At 60.1% G+C, this 23,077-nt stretch overlaps 1 protein-coding gene across 1 annotated transcript; it reads left to right on the top strand.

The window, feature by feature from the left end:
* The first annotated feature begins 3,990 nt into the window (after nt 1-3,990).
* On the top strand, nt 3,991-22,848 carry LOC142823183 (uncharacterized). The gene is made up of 8 exons (XM_089770525.1): nt 3,991-4,186; nt 6,234-6,369; nt 7,024-7,106; nt 7,444-7,524; nt 8,669-9,650; nt 14,137-14,306; nt 17,995-18,123; nt 21,601-22,848. The coding sequence occupies exons 2-8, from the start codon at nt 6,281-6,283 to the stop codon at nt 22,686-22,688; spliced, it is 2,622 nt and encodes an 873-aa protein (XP_089626651.1). The 5' UTR covers nt 3,991-4,186; nt 6,234-6,280; the 3' UTR covers nt 22,689-22,848.
* Nucleotides 22,849-23,077: the final 229 nt, after the last annotated feature.

Genomic DNA, 23,077 nt, shown 5'->3' with positions numbered 1-23,077 from the left:
TGTTCCCCTTGAGGACAGGACAAGAAGCAATGGAGGCTGACACCGGAGTCTGGCAAAAGGGAGGGTTGAAATCCCTCGCCCATCTCCCCCCTCGAAATCACCGCGTCTCCGTTTGCCAGCCGCTGGGAATGGGCCACGGGGGAGAGATCGCGTGAGGTCTCCTTCTGGGGCCCCTGACATCGGCTGCCGTCGGCAGCCCAGACGCCGTGCTAGATGGGCCTTTGGTCGGGCCGCTCTGTTGTGTCCTCAGTGAGGCTACGTTCCCGACCACTAGGAAACCTGGCTCCCCGAGAGCAACAGCCCCTCTTTCCAAAGCTGGAGACTTCTCGGCAGGGTGGTTTGGGTCGGCCTGCTTTCCCTACCACCAAATCTTCCAGGGCCTTGTTTTTCCCCTTCCGCCAAGCTCAGTCACCACCTCCAGGAGAGGCCCCGTATCTTTAACTTCCAGGCCTTCCCCTTTCCCCGGGGACCTCACCATCGCGATGCCTCGAGGGGCCAATCCGGGGGACGGATCCCTGTTGACCGTCGTCCCCACATACCCAGACTTCTTCCACTTTCAGCTGTGGGGGTGTGGCCTGGCTGACCCCTTCCACATCGGAAGCCCGGGACTTCCTCTCCTCCCACTTGGTTTCTCCTTCCTCCTCGCCTGGGAGGCGGCTCTCGGTGGGGCTGGCTTCACCGTATGCAAATGGAGCGGCCGATTCTCAGCAGCGCCCCCTTCTGGCCAAATATGGCTCCGCCCCGGACCAGGCTCCCTTTCCTTGCGGGGACCCCGGTGCGGCTGGGTCAGTATAGACCAGTGTTTCTTAAACTTTTTAAGACTGAGGAACACCAAAAAAAAAAAAAAAAAAGGGGGGAAAGTTATTGAGCAAAAAAAAAAAAGTCGCCTGCCCCTTTAAGGGCGGCCATTTTGAACTCTGTTTTCTCCGCGGCACACCTCCGACTGCCTCCGTATGCCGTGGAACACAGTTTAAGAAACACTGGTCTAGACCACGGCATAATTCGGGGATACCGGAAGTATCCTCGAAGAACGAGCCCACGTTTCGAAATAGATCTCGATTTAACGGGCCCGCTGTTCGCAGCCGTTCCCAAACTTTTTGGCATCCCGCCCCCTTTTTGATTTTGGAGAAACCCTCACGCTCCCCCTCCCCCCCAAAATAGCAGCCAAACTTGTGGAGGGATTGACGGGGGCGTATGTGGCTGGGTTGCCTCGTGCCCCCCCCAGTTTGGGAACCCCAGAACCCTATTTCCTGCTGAGCCAAGGGAAAATAGGATGGGGCAGGGCTAACCTGGGGGTGACCCCAATTTGCATGGGGGGCCGGCGTCCAAGCGCCTGACCAGCGCCAGATTTTGAAATTCGCGATTTCGAAATAAGATCGAAATGAGCCACGCCATTGGGGTAGCTTAGTTCGACCTCGAATTCCAGACTCAGGCAGGTGGAGGGGAACCCAACCCCCCCCGCAACTCAGACCTCACTCCCCCCCCCCCGGGCCTTGGTGGGCCCGATCCTGGGAGGGATTGCACCCGGGCCGGAGAGAGGGAACCTAAGACATCCCTCACCTCCACCGTCTTCTGCTAGGTTCTCGGCTGCACTCGGGAGAAGGTCGAGGGGGGAAATCGGGGGCTGTTTCTCACGGAAAGGGGGAGCCCTTTGAGCAGCCATGCCCCACGGCGCCAGGCCCCTCCGAAAACCCTCCCCCCGCCCCCAGGAATATTTCACAGACTCAACGGAGGAGCCTGGTTTCAGGGCACCCCGCTTCCAACCCCCTATTTCTTGCCGGCCCATGGAGAAATGGGATGGGGGGCAGGGCTAAGCCTGGGGGTGACCCCAACTTGTGTGGGGCTGGCATCCAAGCCCTCCTTCCTCCACACGTCTGGCTCGACTCCCGTGCCCTACTGGGGGCTGTTCACCCGAGCCCTTCCTGCTCCCCCAATCCAGGCCTGATATCGCCACACACGCTCGTGCGCACCGCATGTCAAGACCCTGTCCCTGCCCTCCAACGAATCTACCTCTCCCGCTAGCTTCGTGTCACCCACAAGCAGCGGGTGCGACCCACTCCCTTGTCTGGGCCAGTTGTGAAGTTGTGGGGCAAAAGCGGCCGCCCAGCTGAGCAGCAGAGCATCCAGAGGTCTTTCTGCGGGTGGTGCGCGCCCCGGCGCATGGAATAAAATTCATTCCACATGCGGGTGGGTGAAAAATGACACGGCAGGTGGCCAGGCCTCACCGAACGTGGCCCCCTGGGTTAGACTGGAAAATCATCTCTAAGGGTCGGGGGCTCGGAGGCAGGCCAGAGTCAAGGGGATGGGGGGGTCGTTCTGCCCCACATGCGGGGGTGTTGGGGGGCAGCCGCTCAAGCCAGGGCCCCTGCTGCGCACAGTTTGAGCCCCCCCCCCCCAAATTGGGCCCGGACCCCACTCGAAGCAGCTGCGCTAAACCTTAGCCCCGCCCCTGGCTCGGGGAGGGGGGGGGAACTGGGGGGCTGGGCCCGGCAAAGAGGAGGCGGCGGCTCAGGATGCCGGAGCTTCAGCTTCCTGGGTCAGACGCCGTGGGGCGGGGGGAGCCCGGATCCAGCCGGGAGACTCGCTGCAGCCAGCCCCGGCCCCGCGCCCCCCCCCCAGCCAAGCGCCCTGCGCCCCCCCCCCCCCAGCCCCGGACCCTGCCCCCCCCGCCCCCCCGCCCCGGCCCCAGCCCCGGAGCGCCCCCCCCCTCCCGGCGCGCCCCCCGGCCAAGCGCCCCAGCCCCGCGCCCTGCGCCCCCCCCCAGCCCCGGACCCTGCGCCCCCCCGGCCCCGCGCCCCCCCAGCCCCCCGCCCTGCGGCCCCCCCCCCCCCCAGCCCGGATCCCGCGGCCGCCCCCAGCCCCGCTCCCTGCGCCCCCCCCCAGCCCCGACCCCTGCGCCCCCCCGCCGCCCCCAGCCCCGCCCCCTGCGCGCCCCAGCCCCGGACCCAGTGCGCCTCCAGCCCCGCTCGCTGCGCGCCCCCAGTCCCGGGCCCTGCGCGCCCCCAGTCCCACTCGCTGCGCGCCCCAGCCCCGGACCCAGCGCGCCCACAGCCCCGCTCGCTGCGCGCCCCCAGTCCCGGGCCCTGCGCGCCCCAGCCCCGGACGCGTAGCCTGCAGGTGAGGGGCGCGCCCCGGGGGAGCCAGGGCCCGAGTCTCCCAGCCCCCCCCGGGGGGGGACAGAGCTAGGCAGGGGCAGCAGGAGCCCCCCCGTGTCCCCTTCCCTTCAGCCCCGGCCTGAGGAGACGGTGAGGGGCCGGGGGAGGAGAAGCCAGGTCCTGCGCCTGCCTGGTGCGCGCTGTTGGGCGGGGGGGGGGGGAGCCAGAACTGCTCCTGTCGGGGGGTTGGGTTCTTTGTTGGAGATCCTGGGACTGGAGGGGGGCGGGGAGAGAGATTGAACAGGGCCAAAGGGGGGGAATAAAAGGGGGAAGGGCAGGGGGCCAAATTCAGGCAGGGTGGGTTGGGGAGACAAGGATTGGGGGGGCAGAGGGGTCACAAGTTACCAAGGGGGGAGCCAGCCACAGCGGCGGTCAAGCCAGGGTGACGGACAGATGGGCTCCCGTCCCCCCCACCCGCCCCGCCGGGCTGCGGTGTTAAAGGCCCCGTGCGCCCCTCTGCGCATTCCCCAGGGGGGCCGAGGGGGCAGGAGGGAGCCAGGGCATAGCTGGGTGGGGGCAGCAGGAGCCATCCATGGGGAGAGGGGGGTCCCACGGCAGGGACTGGGCTGGGGTGCAGGGGGAGGAAAAGCCAGGTCCTACCCCTGCCTGGCCCCTGCTTCTGGGGGGACGTGCTGCCCTGGGAGGCAGGGGGACACCCAGAGCCGCTGTTCATGGATACATTCACGGGGGTCAGGTACCTTGCATAAGGCACCATCCCAGGAGTAGCTCTGAAATGAGCAGAAGCGATGGGAGATGGAGAGTGTGGGGAGAGTCAACCTGTGGAACTCCTCGCCGGAGGATGTGATGAAGGCCAGGACTTGAACAGAGTTCAAAAAAGAGGTCAGCTACATTCATAGAGGTCAGGTACCCGGAATAAGGCATCATCCCAGGAGTCGCTCTGAAATGAGCAGAAGCAGGCTTATGGGGAGTGTGGGGCGAGTCCACCTGCGGAACTCCTCGCCGGAGGATGTGGTGAAGGTCAGGACTTTAACAGAGTTCAACAAAGAGCTAGATACATTCACGGAGATCAGGTAACCAGCATAAGGCACCTTCCCAGGAGTCTCTCTGAAATGAGCAGAAGGGGGCTTATGGGGAGAGTCAACCTGTGGAACTCCTCGCCAGAGGATATGGTGAAGGCCAGGATTTTAATGGGGTTCAACAAAGAGCTAGATACATTCACGGAGATCAGGTAACCGGCATAAGGCACCATCCCAGGAGTCTCTCTGAAATGAGCAGAAGGGGGCTTATGGGGAGAGTCAACCCGTGGAACTCCTCACCAGAGGATATGGTGAAGGCCAGGACTTTAACGGGGTTCAACAAAGAGCTAGATACATTCACGGAGATCAGGTAACCGGCATAAGGCACCATCCCAGGAGTCTCTGTGAAATGAGCAGAAGGGGGTTTATGGGGGATGGGAAGTGTGGGGAGAGTCAACCTGTGGAACTCCTCGCCGGAGGATGTGGTGAAGGCCAGGACTTTAACAGGGTTCAAGAAAGAGCTGGATACATTCATGGAGGTGAGATCCAGCAATGGCTGTTAGCCAGGATGGGTAGGGAGGGTGTCCCTGGCCTCTGTGTGTCAGGGAACGGGCAACAAGAGAGGGATCCCGTGAGGATTCCCGGTTCTGTTCCCTCCCTCCGGGGCATCTGGCATTGGCCACTGTTGGCAGACAGGACACTGGGCTGGATGGACCTTGGGTCTGACCAGTGCTTTTTTTGTTAAAAAAAAGAGGAGGGGGGTGCTGGTACTCCAGGGGGGGAATTGTTAGCAAAAAAAAAAAAAAAAAAAAAAAGTCGGGGTGGGGCCAGCATTGCCCTTTTAAGAGACGTGGCCCATTTAAGACACGCTGCCTTGGCAACGGTGTCGACATTTGCATACAGAGGTGCCAGTATCCTCCGTTCTTTCCAGCTAAGCTCTGACTGGAGGAGCCGGTACTGCATCTGGAGGTACTGGGCAGTACCATCACAAAAAAAGCAAGGGGGCTGACCCATTCGTAGGTGTGGGTCTCTATTTGCTCTGAGCTGTTCCCACACTATAAGAACCAGGGGGTCACCCCGTGAACAGGCAGCAAGTTTAAAACAAACCAAAGGAAGTTTTCTTTCCCTTTCACGCCGCTCACCGTCAACCTGTGGAACTCCTCGCCGCGGGATGGGGGTGAAAACCAGGACTTGACCAGGGTCGTAAAAAGAGGGAGATAGAGTCACGGTGGTTAGGTCCGTCAATGGCTATTGGACAGTTGACATTGTGGGATGCTGAAGGTTTGACCCTTTTGAACCTGAGCGTCTGTCTTTGAATACTTGCCAGACCGACTCCCAACCCCCGGCCGAATTCGTACCACGGTGAAACGATACATTGATCCAAATTTAAACCTGTGATTTGAAAGACCCCCTCAATATTCTTCAGGGGGATTCTAGCCAAATGAAATGTGAATGACGTAAAAGTAGCCGGACTATGTTAGAGCAGCCTCGTATCCTGTTTTCCGACAGCGGCCAATGCCAGGTGCGCCGGAGGTGGCGAACAGAGCCTCTGACAAACCGAAGCTGGAGACACCATCCCTACCCGTCCTGGCTAATCGCCATCGATGGACCTAATCCCCATGAATCTAGCTCTTTTTTGAACCCTGTTCAAGTCCTAGCCTTCACCACCTCCTCCGGCGAGGAGTTCCACAGGTTAACTGTGCGCTGCCTGAAGCAAAATGTCCTTTGGCTTGTTTTAAACCTGCTGCCTGTTCATTTCTTTGAACTCTGTTAAGAAGTCCTGCTCCTCACCACATCCTGGGGCAAGGAGTTCCACAGGGGAACCGAAATACCGCCATAACTCCGCGGCAGTTCCGCTCGAGCGTCATTTTCTGTTTAAAAGGGGGCTCTTTGGGGAGTGAAACAATGAATCTACCAACAGCCTGGAGATTTTCTGAGCCTCGTACAGGTTGTGTGTGTGTCTGGGTGTGGGTGTGGGTATGGGTGTGTGTGTTGTCCAATTGGGGATCGTTTGACAATGATTTTCTGAGTAACTGGCCCTGAAAAGGCCCCCAAAAAAGTACCATTCAACTGTCCTGTGTGTTTTTTTCCCCACACGTAGGACACGACCCTCTCAAACTGATCTCTGATCTCCCGGGATGGATCTCCATGCACGGCACCCGGCGCCCCTTTGAGGAAACCGCGTTGAGAAAAGCGATTCCCGTTCGAACTGGAACAGCAGATCGGTGTGCACCAAGGTGACACGCTTAGCCGAGTGGACTCGGCAGGGCGCTGGGGGAACGATGGGGGAGGGGCTCCCGGAAGGGGCGGGGCCAAAGGCCGCCGGCCCTCCGCGCTGCCCGGAGCACATGGGGTGTGCACCAAGCACCGTCCCCTCTAATTTTCCCTGTCCATGTGGAATAAATTTTGTTCCGTGCGCACAGGCGTGCGTAGATGTGCACCACCGGTAGATGTGGGCCACTCTGCTCGTCGGATCGCTCCTGGGCGCCTCCCCCACACATGCTCCGTGTGCAAGGACAGCTGGTACCGCAAGGACAGCCGCTTTTCCGGAATAACTTGCCAGCTGTCTACACTTGCTTTTCCGGAAAAGCACTGACGATCTCCTGTAAAATTGTCAGTGTTTTTCCGGATAAACATGCTGCTCCCGTTCGGGCAAAAGTCCTTTTCCAGAAAAACGATTCCGGAACAGGGCCAGTGTAGACAGCGCAGTAGTGTTTTCCGCAAAAAAGCCCCGATGGCGAAAATGGCGATCAGGGCTTTTTTGCGGAAAAGCGCGTCTACGTTGGCCACGGACGCGTTTCCGCACAAAGTGCTTTTCCGGAAAAGCATCCTGCCAGTGTAGACGCGCTTTTTCGGGAAATACTTCTAACGGAAAACTGTCCCGTTTTAAGCATTTCCGGAAAAGGGGGCCAGTGTAGACGGAACCCTGGAGTATCGTGTCCAGTTCTGGGCCCCCCACTACAGAAAGGACGTGGGGGCATTGGCGAGGGGCCAACGGAGGGCGACTAAAATGATTCGGGGGCTGGTGCACACGACCCACGAGGAGAGGCGGAGGGATTGGGGTTTGTTAATTTGCAGAAGAGAAGAGTGAGGGGGGATTTGACGTTAGGAAAATCGATTTCCCGAGGCGGGTGGGGAAGCGCTGGGACGGGTTCCCGAGGGAGGGGGTGGAGCCTCCATCCCTAGAGGTGTGTCAGTCCGGGCGTGACCCCGGTTTCTGATACGTCCCCGCCCGCCCGCGACCTCAGTGAACGGCGCGTTCTCGGCTCTTTCCGCAGAGCGGAGGGCCCCGGGGTCCCCGACCTCCCGTGCTCCCCGGGCCGGATCCGGATCCTGGCTCCCGGATCTCCAGGGCGTGGAGGGAAGGGAGACCCTTCGAACCATGGACGCAGGTGAGGCGCGGGCGACCGGGATGCAGAAGGGCTCGGTCCTGGGTGTGGGGAGTCGGGGGGGTCCCCAAAAAGGTTCCGTGTGCCCCCCAGAATTGGACCTCGGCTTGCACATGTCTTCCGCCACCCTGCCCTCTCGGCTTCCCCCGGATATCCACCCGGTGCTCGCCTACTATTCAGCGTTCGGACGGGCGGTGGGGGCGGAACCGGGCCAAGCCCCGCCCCTTCAAGAGCCAAGCCCCGCCCCTTCAGGAGCCAAGCCCCGCCTCCCCCTGTCCTGTTCTCATGGGTGGTTGAATGAACCTAGCAGTGGAAAAGGGGACTCTCTAGCCCCGCCTCTTCCACATGATGCCCCGCCCCCTTCCAGAGCCAAGCCCCGCCCCCTCAAGAGCCAAGCTCCACCTCCCCCTGTCCTGTTCTCATGGGTGGTTGAATGAACCTAGCAGTGGAAAAGGGGACTCTCTAGCCCCGCCTCTTCCACATGATGCCCCGCCCCCTTCCAGAGCAAAGCCGCGCCCCTTCCAGAGCCAAGCCCCGCCTTCCCCTGTCCTGTTTTCATGGGCGGTGGGTGAACCTAGCCCTGGGGGAGTGGACTCCCTAGCCCCGCCTCTTCCAGAGCTAGGCCCCGCCCCTTCTAGAGCTAAGCCCCACCCCCTTCAAGAGCCAAGCCCATCCCCCCAGGGAAGGTCCCTAACCTATCACCCCGAAGGATGGGGAAGGCGGGCAGAACGTGGAGCGGGGGGCGGAGGATGGGCGGAGCCACGCTTAGCAAATTAGGAAGGCAGCACCTTCCCCTGCCTCTTATACCCGCCGTCCCTGCCCGATCCCCCTTTCCGAGGCCAGGCCCACACGGTGGGGGAAGACCGGCTTCAGCTGTGTCGAAAAACGTGGCTGGAGTCGATGTACCTCGAGCCCCACTTCGGCACCGTCCTTCTAGCAGGAGGGCAGCAGGAGAAACGCTCTCGTCGGCTTCCCTTACGCCTCGCCAGGAGCCGCTGGGGGCGCCCTCCGCGTTCGATTTAGTGGGTCTCGATTAGACCCGCTCAATCAAACTCCGGAAGATGGATTGCCGGAGCGTCCCCGGTGCGAGGGCAGGTGGGTGGAGGCACGGGAAACGACTCCTATCTGGATTCCCTCTCGGTCCCAGCAGGGGAGGAACCGGCGAGTGAGAAGCAGCCGGAAGCAGGCCCGGGCCGGTCCCACGGGGACGCTTCCCGAAGTCCGGAGCGAGACGGCGGCAGGGAGGCTCCGCGCCGGTCGAAGAGGCGGCGGGGCGAAGCCGCCGGCCGAGGGAGAGTTTTGGAGGATCCTGGGGGAAGCCCGGACCCACCGGGAGCCCGCCCGCCCGCGAAACTCTACAGCTGCCCCGAGTGCGGGAAAAGCTTCGCTCAGATCTCCAACCTGCTCGTCCACCAGCGCATCCACGCCGGGGAGAGACCCTACCGCTGCCCCGAGTGCGGGGAAAGCTTCACCCTCAGCGCGGACATCGCCGCCCACCGCGCCCTCCACGCCGGAGGCCGGCCCTACAGCTGCCTGGAGTGCGGCAAGTGCTTTGCGAGTTTCTCCGCCCTGATCTCGCACCGGCGCATCCACACGGGCGAGAGGCCCTACCCCTGCCCCGAGTGTGGGAAAAGCTTCACGCGCAGCTCCGACCTGAGCAAACACCGGCGCCTCCACACCGGCGAGACCCCCTACCGCTGCCCCGAGTGCGGGAAGAGCTTCACGCAGAGCTCCAACCTGGCCTCGCACCGGCGCATCCACACCGGCGAGACGCCCTACCGGTGCCCCGCCTGCGGGCGCAGCTTCAAGCAGCGTTTCAGCCTCATCGTCCACCAGCGGAGCCACATCGGCGAGCGGGCCTACCGCTGCCCGGACTGCGGGAAGCGCTTCAGCAACAGCTCGCAGCTCATCCGGCACCGCCGTATCCACACCGGGGAGAAGCCGTACACCTGCTCCGACTGCGGGAAGAGCTTCAGCCAGAGCTGGGGGGTTCTCCGGCACCAGCGGATCCACTCCGCCGAGTCGCCCTACAAGTGCGCCGTGTGCGGGAAGAGCTACAAGGGGAAGGATTCGCTGGCGTCCCACCAGAAGGTGCACGCCCGAGGCACGGGGGCGCTGCCCGTGGGGTGACGGAGCCGTGCCCTCCGGGATGATGGCTGCTCTGGGGTGTCGGTGGGGGAGGGAACACCGGGTCCTTGGCAGATGGGTCATTTCAGGGTTGGCGGGAGATATTTCAGGCCCCCTCCCCCCCACATACTTTCCAAGCTAACGGAGAGGCAGATGTAACCCTCACCAGGTAGATTTGAACTTGGGACCTCTGGAGCTTAGTATAGGAGCATGTCCCCCAGTGTCTGTATAACTGACACATCTACTGGGGGTCACTGTCCCATGCACCTAGCAACAGTGAAGCCCAAGAGACCTCTACAGCAGTGTTTCTTAAACTGTGTTCCAGTCGGAGGTGTGCCGCGGAGAACAAGAGTTAAAAAAAAAAAAAATGGCCGCTCTTAAAGGGGCAGGAGACTTTTTTTTTTTTTTTGCTCAAAAACTTCCCTGCCCCCGGGACTTTTTTTTTTTTTTCTCAATAATTTTTTCCCGGTCTCTCTTTATTTTTTTAACAAAAAAATCCCCGGGGTTCCTCATTTTAAAAAAAAGTATCGTTTGGTGATCCTCGGTCTTCAAAAGTTTAAGAAGCACTGCTCTACCCTCTGAGCTAAAAGCCAGCTGGCTCCCAGCCCATACTGTACCGCGGTGTTTATTAAACTTTTGAAAACCGAGGAACACCAAACGATAATGTTTTTTAGGGGTTTGGAACAGGTCCCATATGAGGAGAGATTAAAGAGACGTGGAACTCCTTGCTGGAGGAGGGGGTTAAAGACTAACGAGATGGTTTCTTTATTTGATCTGAGGAAGTGGGTCTGGCCCACGAAAGCTCATCATCTAATAAACCATCTTGTTAGTCTTTAAAGTGCTGCATAGTCCTGTACTGGACCTCAGAGTTTGAGTGTTTGTCAACCAGTGGAACTCCTTGCTGCAGGAGGGGGTTTGAAGACCAAAAGTATAACCGGGTTCCAAAAGGAGCTAGGTCATTTCATGGGAGTCAGGATGGGCAGGGAGTCAAACAAAAGCATCCGACGAAGTGGGTCTTGGCCCACGAAACCCGATGCTCCAATACATCTGTTAGTCTATAAGGTGCCACGGGACTTTTCGTTGTTTAAACAAAACCGTGGTAGAACTGGCAGGGACCTCGAGAGGCAAAGAGTTCAGTCCCCTGCCCTCCCGGCAGCACCTCGCACCAGCTAGACCAGTGTTTCTCAACCAGGGGTACGAGGACCCTGAGGGGGGTGTTACGTCCACGCCACGGACATTGGGAGAAAACGGAAAGTTTGTTTTCCGTTTGACAGCGCGTTATTATTTTGGGGGGACTTTTGACACCCGAAATTGTCGCCGCCCGCCCGGCGACGATGACGGGGTTGAAACAAATCAGTTGCCACGGTAGACAAAAAAAACGTGTGTGTCTGAAAACTGTAGGTACTGGGGGGTGCTTGTACGTCTTTTTTAAAAAAGGGGTACTTTGTTTAAAAAAAAGGTTAAGAAACACTGAGCTAGAGTTATCCCTGTTTTCAGGCGGGGGGAGCCTCTCATAGAGGGGGCGGAGTATTGCTGAACTAACGGGAGAACCCCTACCCCGGATGGCGGGGTAAAAGTGGGTTTTGTGTCCCAACGAGGCTGCCATTTTTACCTCACTACCTTTCTTTTTTGGTGTGGCTCAAATACGGAGCTAATAAAACAATCTGTGGAACGCCTTGCTGTCGACCTGTGGAACTCCTCGCCGGAGGAGGTTGGGAAGGCTGGGACTCTAACAGGGTTGAAAAGAGAATTAGCTCAAGTCATGGAGGTTAAATCCATTCATGGCGATTAGCCAGGATGGGTAAGGAGTGGTGTATCTAGCCTCTGTTTGTCAGAGGGTGGAGATGGATGGCAGGAGGGGGGAAAACCCACAGGAAAACGTTCGTCGTGATCCAAATTCGGTCAATGACACAGTTTAACATTTTAGGGGATGCAGTGGTTAGGTACCCCCTGCTTGATCAGTCCCTGTTTGGTTTCTCCCTCTGGGGCACCTGTCATTGGCCACTGTCGGCAGCCGGGACGCCAGGCTAGATGGGCCTTTGGTCTGACCCTGTAGGGCCGTTCTTACGTTCATTCCCGCCCAACCAGGAATTTCCTCAATTCTTGGCTTCTAGGGAAAATCTCCATAATCAGTTCAGCTCTTTGGGAGGAAGAATCGCTCACTCTGCTGGGGTCTCTTGGGGGGAGGAATAAAAGTTTAATTTCGGGGAGCGGGGTGCTGCCGTCAGAGAACTCAGCTACCGTGCCGCCTTCTCCGTGTCTCCGGACGAGGGGCGTCTATGTTTAAGCGCTGAACGGAGAGATCGCTGGAGTTGACCTGTGGAACTCCTTGCCGGAGGAGATTAGGAAGGCTAGGATTTAAAAGAGAACTAGATCAAGCCCCTAGTTGGGCATCAGGTTGTCGTTTCAACTCACCGGCACCCCGTTGGCTCCTGGGAGCCAGCTGCGTGGAAGGAAAAGGGGGGGCTGGCAGGCAGGACCCTAGGAGTGGGTCCAGCTGGGGGAGAGAGGGGGCGGAGCCTGCTGGGAGGAGCAGCAGCCCGTCCTGTCCAACCGCTGCATCCCCTAACATGTTGAACTGTGTCATTGACCGAATCTGGATCACGACGAACGTTTTCCTGTGCGTTTTTTCCCTCCGGCCCGTGCTACACACAAACAAAACAACCCCCAAAAAGCGCAGTGAGGTTTGCCCTACGCTATTGGGGTTGCGGGGCGGGGGGGGGTTGAAATTGACCACCACGTTGACATCACTGGCTCCACAAAGCGGTTGCTTCGAGCGCCTCGGTTTCCCATCCGGCAGGATGGCTTTTCGGGAAATCAGGCGGCCGAAGGAGCCGGCGTGACTCGGCGCAAAACCGGGGACCGGAAAAACGGGTGCCTGGTTCTGTGTGCGAGCGTGGTCCTTCGGGAGGATTCTGGCTTCCGCCGGGTCGAAATCCAGCGCCCGTTAACGACAAACGAACCCAGGGCAGCGGCGCCTCCCAGACCGCGGTTGAAAAAGGCCCAGGAGTTTGTCACGGACAGGGCCTGGCGTGAACGGGGTTGGCTCCCCCGTTTTGAGACGGCAACCCCCGGAGGAGGGGGGAAACCTGAGCGGGTCTCCCTGGCGGGGACCCTGAGAGCCCCCCCCAAACTCCTCGCCATGACACGTCCGGGCCACGGTCCCCCACAAAGGGGGCCTCCGGTGCGGGATAAATTTTCATCTGCCAAAAAGAATGGGCACCCGTTCTAGTTTGCGGGTACGCCGAACGCAGGATGTGGGCCGTGATTTTCAGAGAGGGGCCGCTTAATGAGTTGGGTGGGTGGTCCCAAACCGGCTCCACCCCCGGAAGGGGCGGGGCTTGGGATGGAAGGGGCGGGGCTTGGGATGGAAGGGGCGGGGCTGGCGGCTAGCCACCCCTGAGAGTGGGGCCGGAGGCTTGCGAGTGTCAGGCTGGCCGAGGGGTCTAAGGTGCCAGACTTCCTGTTTTTCCCTCCCTTGGGCAGGCTGGTCGCCAAACGGAGTCATGGGTTCAAATCCGCCTCCCGACGTCTCCGCTGGTTTCGGGGAGGGATAGCTCAGTGGTTTGAGCGCTGGCCTGCTAAACCCAGCGTTGGGAGTTCAATTCTTGAGGGGGGCCGGTTAGAGATCTGGGGCAAATCTGTCAGGGAAAAAAATGAAAAAGACAGCGAAGGGCTCGCGGCGGCCGGCCCCACCTCTCCTGCGTGGCCTGGCGGCGTGACAGCGATTTAAAGGCTGCGAGCAGGAGCCGTTTCGGAAGGGGCCCCGCCGCCCGGAAATTCGGCGGCCTGGCCAGAACGCCAGCCATAGAAAGCGGTCCGGGGTCCGGAAGGAGGGCCAGATCCGGCCCTGGGGCCGCCTGTCGCCCAGCCCTGCCATGGGTCGCTCTGGGAAGGGCTCCTTCGCCTCCCGAAACACGCCGCGGCCATCGGGGGAAAGGCCGCCCCCGGGGGGAAAAACGGGAGGTGGGGACCGCTGGGCCCGACTCTTGGAGGACAGTACGGCGGAGTGGTGAGAGGGGGGCGGAAGGGGGGGGCTTCCAATTGGCTGAACCTCACCAGCCCTCCGCCCCAGTGGGCGGAGAACATGGGGACTCACACTGAACCAAGGGGGGGGGGCTATTTTTAAAGGGGGGCGGGGCCCAGCTTCCAGGGCTAGGAAGTGCCAAGCCTCAAGGGCAGGGAGGGGGCGGGGGGGGGGCTCCGCCCTGGCACAGAGAAGCCCCCCCCCTCCTCCGCCTGTGGCTCCTCCTTGCGCGCCCCGCGCAAATTCCGCGCAGGGAGCCGGACGCAAGATTCTGAGGGCAGAGGCGTCCGCCGCGGCACTGCGCATGCTCGCGTGGCTGCCTTGTGGGAAGGCGGGGGGGGGGGGGCTCTGATCGTCCCTGCAGCCGGGGGAGGCGCCAGGAAAAAAGGGGGGGGCATTGCACACGCTGCTCCCCCTCCCCCCGGAACTCCTCGCTGCGCGCAGCCCGGCTGGGTATGCAGGGGGCACAGGAAGGGGCTGGATCAGCTGGGAGTCGGAGGGGGGGGGCATAGCTGGCGGGGGGGGGGCAGACCCCGCCGGGCCCTGGCTCAGTGCGCGCTCCCCGCCCCTCCCAGATGCTGCGGGCTGCTTTGTGCGTCGGGACCCACTGCTGCCCCACCCTGGACCCACGGTAACCCCCCTCCCCCCCCACGCCGGCTGCTGGACCCACCCCGGAGCCTGCAGGTGAGACCTGGCCCGGCTGGGGGGGGGGGGGGCAGGGAGAGGAAGGGTGTTCTTGGGGGGGGGGCGCAGTGTCAGGAGAGAGGTAAAACAAAAAAAATCGCCCCCCCACCCTCCTGGGGACGGCCGTGCCTCAGTTTCCCCACCTGTCGCCGCGGGGGAGGGGGGATCGCTGCGCAGTTTTAAACCGGCGTGGGTTGGGGGGGAAGGGGTGTACCCACAAGCCGGCCCGAGAGATTCCCCCCCCCCACGCCCCTATACCCGCCCCCAGGTTTGGAAAGTGAACCCGGGAGGGTGGGTGGATCTGTGGGCGCAGTAGCCGGAGGGGGGGGGGCGGCGGCGGCCGTCTCCCTCTGCCCCCCCCCCATGTGCTGGGATAACTCCCCGACCCAGCAGTGGGGCACTGCCCCCCAGCCTGGACACCCGGATTGTACCCCCAAACCCTCATTCCCCCCCCAGAGCCTGCACCCCAATATGGAGCCCCCTTCTCCCCCCACCCCCCCTCCCCATCCTGGCCCCACCCCAGAGGCCTCACTCAATCCCGGCCCCTTTTTTGTGGGGGGGGGGCCCTGCCCCACGGAAAAATCTTTTGGGGGGAGCGCCCACAGGTGAGAAGAATAAACCCCCTCCCGGACGTGGCCCCCGACCGGGAAACCCCTCCCCGCAGTCCTCGCACACGCCGCAGGCTAGTAGATTTGGGGGGGCTCCAGCCGCAGAGTGGGGTGTCCGGGGGGCTGGTACATGAGCCCCGGCTCCCCAGTGCTGGGGGGGGGAGATACGTGAGCCTCGGGGGACGGATCCAGGGGGACGTCTCCGGCAGGCGGGGGGGGGGCGCCGTAAAAGTCTCCCCTACCCGCCACGGCCGGGCGAGACGCGGCCCCGGGGGCCGGTGGGGCCCGGCCACGGCGGGACCCCCCCGTTAGTGTCCGGCCGACGTGCTGGGTGGGGTTCGGTCCGAGGGCGGAATCAATTTTGGGCCGTGCGCCCAGGCAGCGCACCATCCCTAGGCACGCTGGAGGTTGGCGGTGGGTGGCCGGGGCTGGTCAGCCGGGGGCCCCCCGAAGCAAACCCTGCCGGAGCCGCAGGGCCCCCAAGCAGTGGGGCCGGCTGCCCCGAGCCCTTTGCTGTGTGTTCATGGAAAGCCTCCGGCCCCAGACATCTCTGGGGGGGAGGTGAGTCCCAAGGCCCCGCCCCCTTACACCTCAAGCCCCGCCCCATTGCACTTCTGGCCCCTACCCCCTTCTGCCTCAGACCCCTCCCCCTCCCCCTTCAGGCCACACCCCTTCTGCTTCAGACCCCAGCTCCCTTCCTCCTTAGACCCCTCCCCCTCCGGCTCCGCCCCTTCTGCCTCAGACCCCTACTCCTTTCCACCTCAGACTCCTCCCCCCACCCCCTAAGGCTCCGCCCCTTCTGCCTCAGACCCCTACTCCCTTCCACCTCAGACCCCTCTCCCTCAGGCTCCGCCCCTTCTGCCTCAGACCCCTACTCCCTTCCACCTCAGGCTCCTCCCCCTCAGGCTCCACCCCCTTCTGCCTCAGACCCCTCCCTCCTCCCCCTCAGGCTCCACCCCCTTCTGCCTCAGACCCCCTCCCTCCTCCCCCTCAGGTTCCTCCCCTCTGCCTCAGACCCCTACTCCCTTCCTCCTCAGACCCCTCGCTCTCCCCCTCAGGCTCCGCCCCTTCTGCCTCAGGCTCCACCCCTTCTGCCTCAGACCCCTACTCCCTTCCCCCTCCCCCCCCCTCAGGCTCCACCCCCTTCTGCCTCAGACCCCTACTCCCTTCCACCTCAGGCTCCACCCCTTCTGCCTCAGACCCCTACTCCCTTCCTCCTCAGACCCCTCGCACTCCCCCTCAGGCTCCGCCCCTTCTGCCTGGAGCCACGCCCCTTCCGCCTCAGACCCCTCCCCCCTTCCACCTCAGACCCTGCCCCTTCTGGGGTGGAGCCAGCCTGCAACTACCTCCTGAAATTCATTAAGTGCCTCCTTTGCCCAGACGCAATCTAGTCTGATTCTCTTGGCATCACCCTTAGATTAAGGGTATAAAAATTTTTTGACCCCACCCCCCACCCCTTGAGTCTTTGTCAAAGCCGGGTGTGAGCCATCCAGAATGGGGGGGGAAGGGTCCTCCCATGCCCCCCTCAGCCAGCTGTCTCCTTTCCTGGGCCGTACCAAGTGGCCTGGTGTGCGCCCGTGAAGGTGCCGCAGACGTGCAAGGCGCTGCACGTGGCTAAAGAGGCTGAGCAGCCTTCCCCGTAAGCCGGGCACTTGTGCGGCCGCCCAGGAAAGAGTCCAAGGCCGCCCCGCGGATTGGCAAGCGAAGTGGTTTTTGTTCTACTGGTGGTGCACATTCGCACCGGCCTCGGCGCACATCTACAATTTTATTCCGCACACGGAAGGAACCGCACCGTGTGTGTGTTCTAGCGCATCGGCGGGCATAGAGGAGAGATGCTAATGAGTTTACCCCCGGGGAGTCCAGGAGAAATCCCAGAGGACTTGGGGATGGGGGAAAGGGGTAGACATCATAGATCGGGATTTCAGTAAGGCTTTGGACGGCGTCCCACCCTGGCCGGCGGCATGTTGGGTTGGTAGCGCTACCATTAAGGGGCTACGTCCCTGGTTAACCCCCTCTCCTCCCGCCAACCTATAACAACCTTTGCAAGCCGTTCACCATCGGCGTCCCGCCCAGATCTGTCCTGGCTCTGGAGGTACAAGGCGTCCCCGCTAGATGCATCCATCCCGCACGGAAGTCCTTGGCGCGGGTAGGGACCGACGCATTGGAAGTCCTTCCATCCCCCGCTCTTCCGTCGGGCAGAAAAACCCAACCCCGACGACCCACGTTTGCGCCAAAGGAAGTCAGCCGCGGAGGAAGAAATTTGCCCCGCTTTTCAGTTCTTTTCAGTTTCACATCCTGGACTTCCCCCTTGTACGGCTACTCGAACTGCAGTCCTCTCTCGAAAGAGGAACGCAAAGGAGGGTCATCGAAAACGCAAAGGAAGGGCTGGCTTACACCTCTCGCGCTTTGTTTGCATCATCTCATCCGAGCCCGTTTCCGGAAGAGTTTGTTTCGAAAAAAAAAAAAAAACATCCTTTTTCGAAAGACGCTTTACTCCTGAAAAAATGAGGTTGCCGGGTTCTTTCGAAAAAGAAGGCGTTCTTTTTCGAAAGAAGCCCATCTAGACTTCCTTTTTTTTATCCCCCCCAAAAATTTCTCATCCAAAAAAGCGCACGGAAGAGATGAAGCGCGAGAGGTGTAAACCAGCGCTTCCTTTGCATTTTCAATTCCCCTCATTTGCATTCCTCTTTCGACCCGTGTTTCTTCCACTTTTCATGACGGAGGAACACCAAACATTCATTTTTTTTATGAGGAACACCGAGGATTTTTTGTTGAGCAAAAATAAGAGGCTGGGGAAAAGTTATTGAGCAAAAAAAAAATATATATATATATAGGGTCAGAGGGGAAAGTTAGTGGGAGGGAGGGGACGAAAGTCGCCTGTTCTTTTCAGGATGGCCATTTTGAACGCTTGTTCTCCACGGCACACCTCCGACTGTGTGCGCCACGGAACTCAGTTTAAGAAACCCTTAGGCTTCGTCGCAGCTTTCTTACGCCTCTTGCTACGTTTCCATTTTATCTCCAACCCAGGTCTCCCAAGACAAAGGTTCCCCGTTCCCAAACCCACCATGCTCTCCTGGAGGAAACGGAGACGAGAACCGCGGCTTCCCGACACCCCGAACCCTGTGGGAAGGGGGCCCCGGCGGAACACGCCCCCAGGTGAGAAACTGGGGAAGGCGAGACCGAAACCGTCCCAGCTGGGGTTCCCAAAAAGGGTTCCCCCAGTTGCTGCCTCGTCTCTCCAGATCTGCGTTGTCACCGCAGATGTTGTATCCTCCTGGCTGACATCGGGCGTGGCTTCCTACCCATCCTAAGTTGCCTCTTCCCCTCTGAGTAGGGTTGCCAGGCGTCCAGTTTTCACCCGGACAGTCCGATAATTGCGTCTTCTGTCCGGTAAAAAACCCTGTTTTTCTCGGATGGAAGGCTGGTGGGGGTGTTTTTTCCCCTGCCGCAGGGGGGAGCCGGGAGAATTTAAAGGCACAGCTACCCTTTTTTTTGTGTTGTTGTTCAAGAAGTTTGATGCCCGGTTTTTTTTTTCCTCGACCAATTTTTTTCCCTTCCATCTTTGGGATTTTTTGTGAAAGTATCTGCCCACCCTATCACTGCCCAATCCTCCAGAGCAACAACAGAATGGGGGAGGTTTTTTTGGTTTTTTTGCTCAACAAGTTTGGTCTCGCGTTTTTTTGTTCAACCAATGCTTTTCCCCGAGAAGTTCGGGAGTTTTGGTGAAAGTATCTGGCGACCCTACTTCCGAGCGTTTGGTCGGCACATGGAGGCAGAATTGCTTCTCTCCTCTCTCCTCCAGATCGATTCAGCCCCTTGACGCTTCATCTCCTGAGCTGTTCATTTCGTTTCCCGGTTTTTTCCATTCTCCTTCCTGAGCTCCCCTGTCCCTCGACATAGCGACCGACTCCCGTCTGGGTCCCCTCTCTGTCCCCGCAGCTGTCGGGAGGGCGAGTGAGAAGAAAGGATGAGAAAGCTTAGCAGGGAGGAAGTGAGCAAATCGAACCACACGGGAAGCTCGCAGGAAGAGCGCTGAGCAAATATAGACACACGTGTACGAACATAAGAACGGCCCTAGGAGGGAGATGAAGCATTCAAGTGGGTTCAGTAGGGACGTGGGATTGAGAATAAGACAGACGATAACCTATTACCTCTAGATAAATCCACGGGACGGCCACAGCTTGAATCCTGCCTACAGAAGTGAGCTCCTGGTCTCCAACACAATCTCTTGGCCTTGGAAAAGGTTCTCAAATGCGCAACAAAAATGCCGAGGAGTTTGGAAGGGGGTCCCGTAGGAAGAGAGCTTAAAAAGACGGAGAGTGTGTCTAGACGACAGGGTTTGGTCGACAAAAGTGGTTGTCAAAAAGAACGCGGGAGTTTTGTCGACGGTGGTAAATCTCATTCTGCGAGGAATAACGTCTTTTGTCTAGCGGCCACCAAATGAAACTAATGGGCAGCAGGTTTAAAACAAATAAAAGGACGTTCTTCTTCACACAGCGCACAGTCAACCTGTGGAACTCCTTGCCTCAGGAGGTTGTGAAGCTAGGACTATAAGGGTGTGTCTTGACTACAGGGTTTTATCCACAAACGTGGACTTTTGTCGACAAAACCGATACCTGTGTCTACACTGCCGCTGAGTTCTGTCGACACAACGCCAACAGAACTCGGCAGTTTTGTCGATGGCAGTAAACCTCATTCTTCGAGGAATAACGCCTTTTGTCGACAGAGTTCTGTCGCCAGAAGGCGTTACTGCATCGACACTGTCCGTTGCGTCTACACTGTCGTGTCAACAAAGCGGCTTGCTTTGTCGGCAGAACTGGCTGTCGTTTAGACGCTCTGTCGACAGATGCTTTGTTTGTCGACAAAATGTCTGCCGACAAAAGCCTATAGCAGTGGTCCCCGACGTTTTGGGGCTGCCGGGCGCCTGGGGGTGGGGCCGCTCACGCGCTGGGCGTACAGGGGCGGGGCCGCCCACAGGCCACGTGACTGGGGGCGGGGCCAAGCATGCGCCACACACCCGGGACCGGCACCGTGGGCACTGCGTTGGGGACCAGTGGCCTATAGTCTAGATGGACCCGGGGATTTTTCAGCTTAGGAAAGAGAAGACGAAGGGTACTTCTACAGCGCCACACTATTTCGAAATAACTCGGTCCGCGTCTACGCAGGAGGCAGGTATTTCGAAATAGTGTCACAATGCTGTCAAGCTACAGGACTTCTTACACCGACTCCTGTAACCCCTATTTCGAAAGAAGTCCTGTGTAGACACTCCCAGGTTGGAACTACGCTATTTCGAAATGAGCTACGCCATTGACGCAGCTCAATTTGCGTCGCTTATTGCGAGTGAAGCTCTGCAGCGTAGACACGCCCTCAGGGAAGATCTGATCGAGGTCTGTAAAATCACGACGGGTGTGGAGGAAGTGAATACGGAAAAGCGATTGACTTTTCCCCTTGAGATAAGAACTATTTGGCGATGTCTAGACTCCAAGCCTTTTCCGAAAGAGGCTGTTTCGGACAAGCCTCTTTCGAAAGACAGCGTCTCGGCTGCAAGCAGATTTTTCGAAAAAGCGAGCCGCCTTTTCGAAAGAGAGTCTAGACGCTGTCTTGCGGAAAAGCCCCGCGTGCGTTTGATCGCGCCTCTTTTCGAAAGAGAGTCTGGACGCTGTCTTGTGGAAAAGCTCCGCGTGCGTTCTATCGCGCCTCTTTTCGAAAGAGTACTTTCGAAAACAAGGCCTTATTCCTCGTAGAGTGAGGTTTACCACGAGCGAAAAAACTGCCGAGTTCTTTCGATTTACTTTTACTCTTTCGGCTGCAGTCGAGAAGCCGCTGACGTTTTTTTCGAAAAAAGGCTCCTTTTTTTTTTTTTTTTTTTTTTGGAAAAACGCTGTATTCTAGACATGGGGTTCCCAAACTGGGTGGTGGGGGGGATGAAAAAATTCCAGGTGGGGTGGGAGGCGACTTAGCCTCCATCAAGTTTTGATGCCCTGTTCAGATCCTTCCTTTCTTCCTTTTTTTGCTCAAGTTTTGCTGCTATTTTGGGGGGGGGGAGGGGCATGAGGGTTTTTCAAAAATCAAAAAGGGGGGCGTGATGCCCCAAAATTTGGGACCCGCTGGTCTAGACACACCCTATGAGGAGAGATTAAAATGACGTGGACTTCTAGCTTGGAAAAGAGAGGACTACGGGAATCGAGGTCTATCCCGTCATGATGGGTGCGGAGAAAGCGAATACGGAAAAGCGATTGACTTTTCCCCTTAATCTAATGAATAAGCGAACGTGATTGACTTGGTCCCACAAGAACGAGGGGTCCCCCAAGGAAATGACTGGGCAGCAGGTTTAAAACCAACCCACGGACGTTTTTCGTGATGCAGCGCACTGTTAACCTGTGGAACTCCTCGCCACAGGATGTTGGGAAGACTAGGAGTGCAAAAAAGAGCTAGATAGATTGGTGGAGGTGAGGTCCATCGATGGGATGGGTAGGGAGGGTGTCCCTGCTCTCTGTGTGTCTGGGAATGAGTGACAGGGGAGTGATCGCTGGATGATCCCTCCCCCTGGGGCACCTGATATCGGGCACTGTGGGCGAGATGGACCCTCTGGCCGCTCCGATGTACTGATTGTTCCTTTTTTGCCCGGCACAGAGCATGAGACGGGTCCGGCTTTGCTCTCCGTCCCCGCGGGGGACGGGATGGCGATTCAGATCAAGGAGGAGCAGCCGGACGCTCCGGAGGATACGGATCCGCCGGGGCTGGTCTTGGGAAGGGCCAAAGAGGACCACGGGGGAAGCCCGCGCCCGGCGGGGCGGGGGCCGCGGGCGAGAGGGGCTGCCGCCCCCCCGCCGGGAGGGGAGCAAGCGGATGAGAAAGAAGCCGCCCCGGCGCCCGGGAAGAAATCGTACCGCTGCCCCGAGTGCGGGAAGAGCTTCACGCAGACCTCCAATTTGATCATCCACGAGCGCATCCACACGGGGCAGCGGCCCTACCCGTGCCCGGAGTGCGGGAAGAGCTTCCGGCAACGCTCGGACCTCGGCAAACACCGGCGCATCCACACCGGCGAGACGCCCTACCAGTGCCCCGCCTGCGGGAAGCGCTTCAAGCAGCGTTTCAGCCTCATCGTGCACCACCGCCGCCACACGGGGGAGACCCCCTACACCTGCAACGCCTGCGGGAAGGGCTTCACCCAGAGCACCAACCTGGCCTCGCACCAGCGCGTGCACACGGGGGAGGCCCCCTACTGGTGCCGGGAGTGCGGGCAGCACTTCAAGCAGCGCTTCAGCCTCGTGGTGCACCAGCGCGGCCACACGGGGGAGCGGGCCTACCGGTGCGCCGAGTGCGGGAAGGGCTTCAAGCAGAGCTCGGAGCTCAGCTCGCACCAGCGGGTGCACGCCGGCGAGCGGCCCTTCCGGTGCACCGAGTGCGGGAAAGGCTTCAGCCAGAGCTCCGGCCTCATCCGGCACCGGAGAACCCACACGGGCGAGAGGCCCTACCGGTGCGGCGAGTGTGGGAAAAGCTTCAGCCAGAGCTCGGGTCTCATCCGGCACCGGCGGACGCACACGGGGCAGAAGCCGTACGCCTGCCCCGAGTGCGGGAAGGGCTTCGGCCAGAGCTCGGCCCTCACCGTGCACCGGCGCGTCCACACCGGGGAGGCGCCTTACCGCTGCGCCGTCTGCGGGAAGAGCTACAAGGGGAAGGACTCGCTCGCGGCCCACCAGAAACTCCACACGGGATAGGCGCCGCTCGGGTCTGCAACCCCCCCCAAACGTGCCTCCCGGCGGGTCGGCACCTCCCTCCCGGCCAGCGCCTCAGTGCCTCCCCCCTCGCCCCAGCGATCAGCTGTTCCGCCCTGTGCAAGAAACGCGGGGGAGGGAGGGGAAGAGCAGGGCAGGAAGAGGTGGGGAGGGGCTTGGAGGGAAGGGGTGGGGTACAGGTGAGGCCTGGGATGGGAGGAAGGGGAGGAGCTTGCGGGGCGAGTGGGGGCAGGAAGAGGCGGGGCTTTTCGGAAGGGGTGGAGTAGGGGTGGGGCAGGAGTTTGGAGAAAGGGGTGGAGCTTGGGACAGGAAGAGGCGGGGCTAGGGTGGGGGCTTGGAGGAAGGGGTGGAGTTTGTGGGGAGAGCGGGGA

The sequence above is a fragment of the Pelodiscus sinensis genome, chromosome 19 (assembly GCF_052426305.1).
Source record: "Pelodiscus sinensis isolate ZL-2025 chromosome 19, ASM5242630v1, whole genome shotgun sequence".
NCBI lineage: Eukaryota > Metazoa > Chordata > Testudines > Trionychidae > Pelodiscus > Pelodiscus sinensis.
Note: the sequence above shows the minus strand (reverse complement) of the source record. Positions and strands in the feature narration are given on the sequence as shown.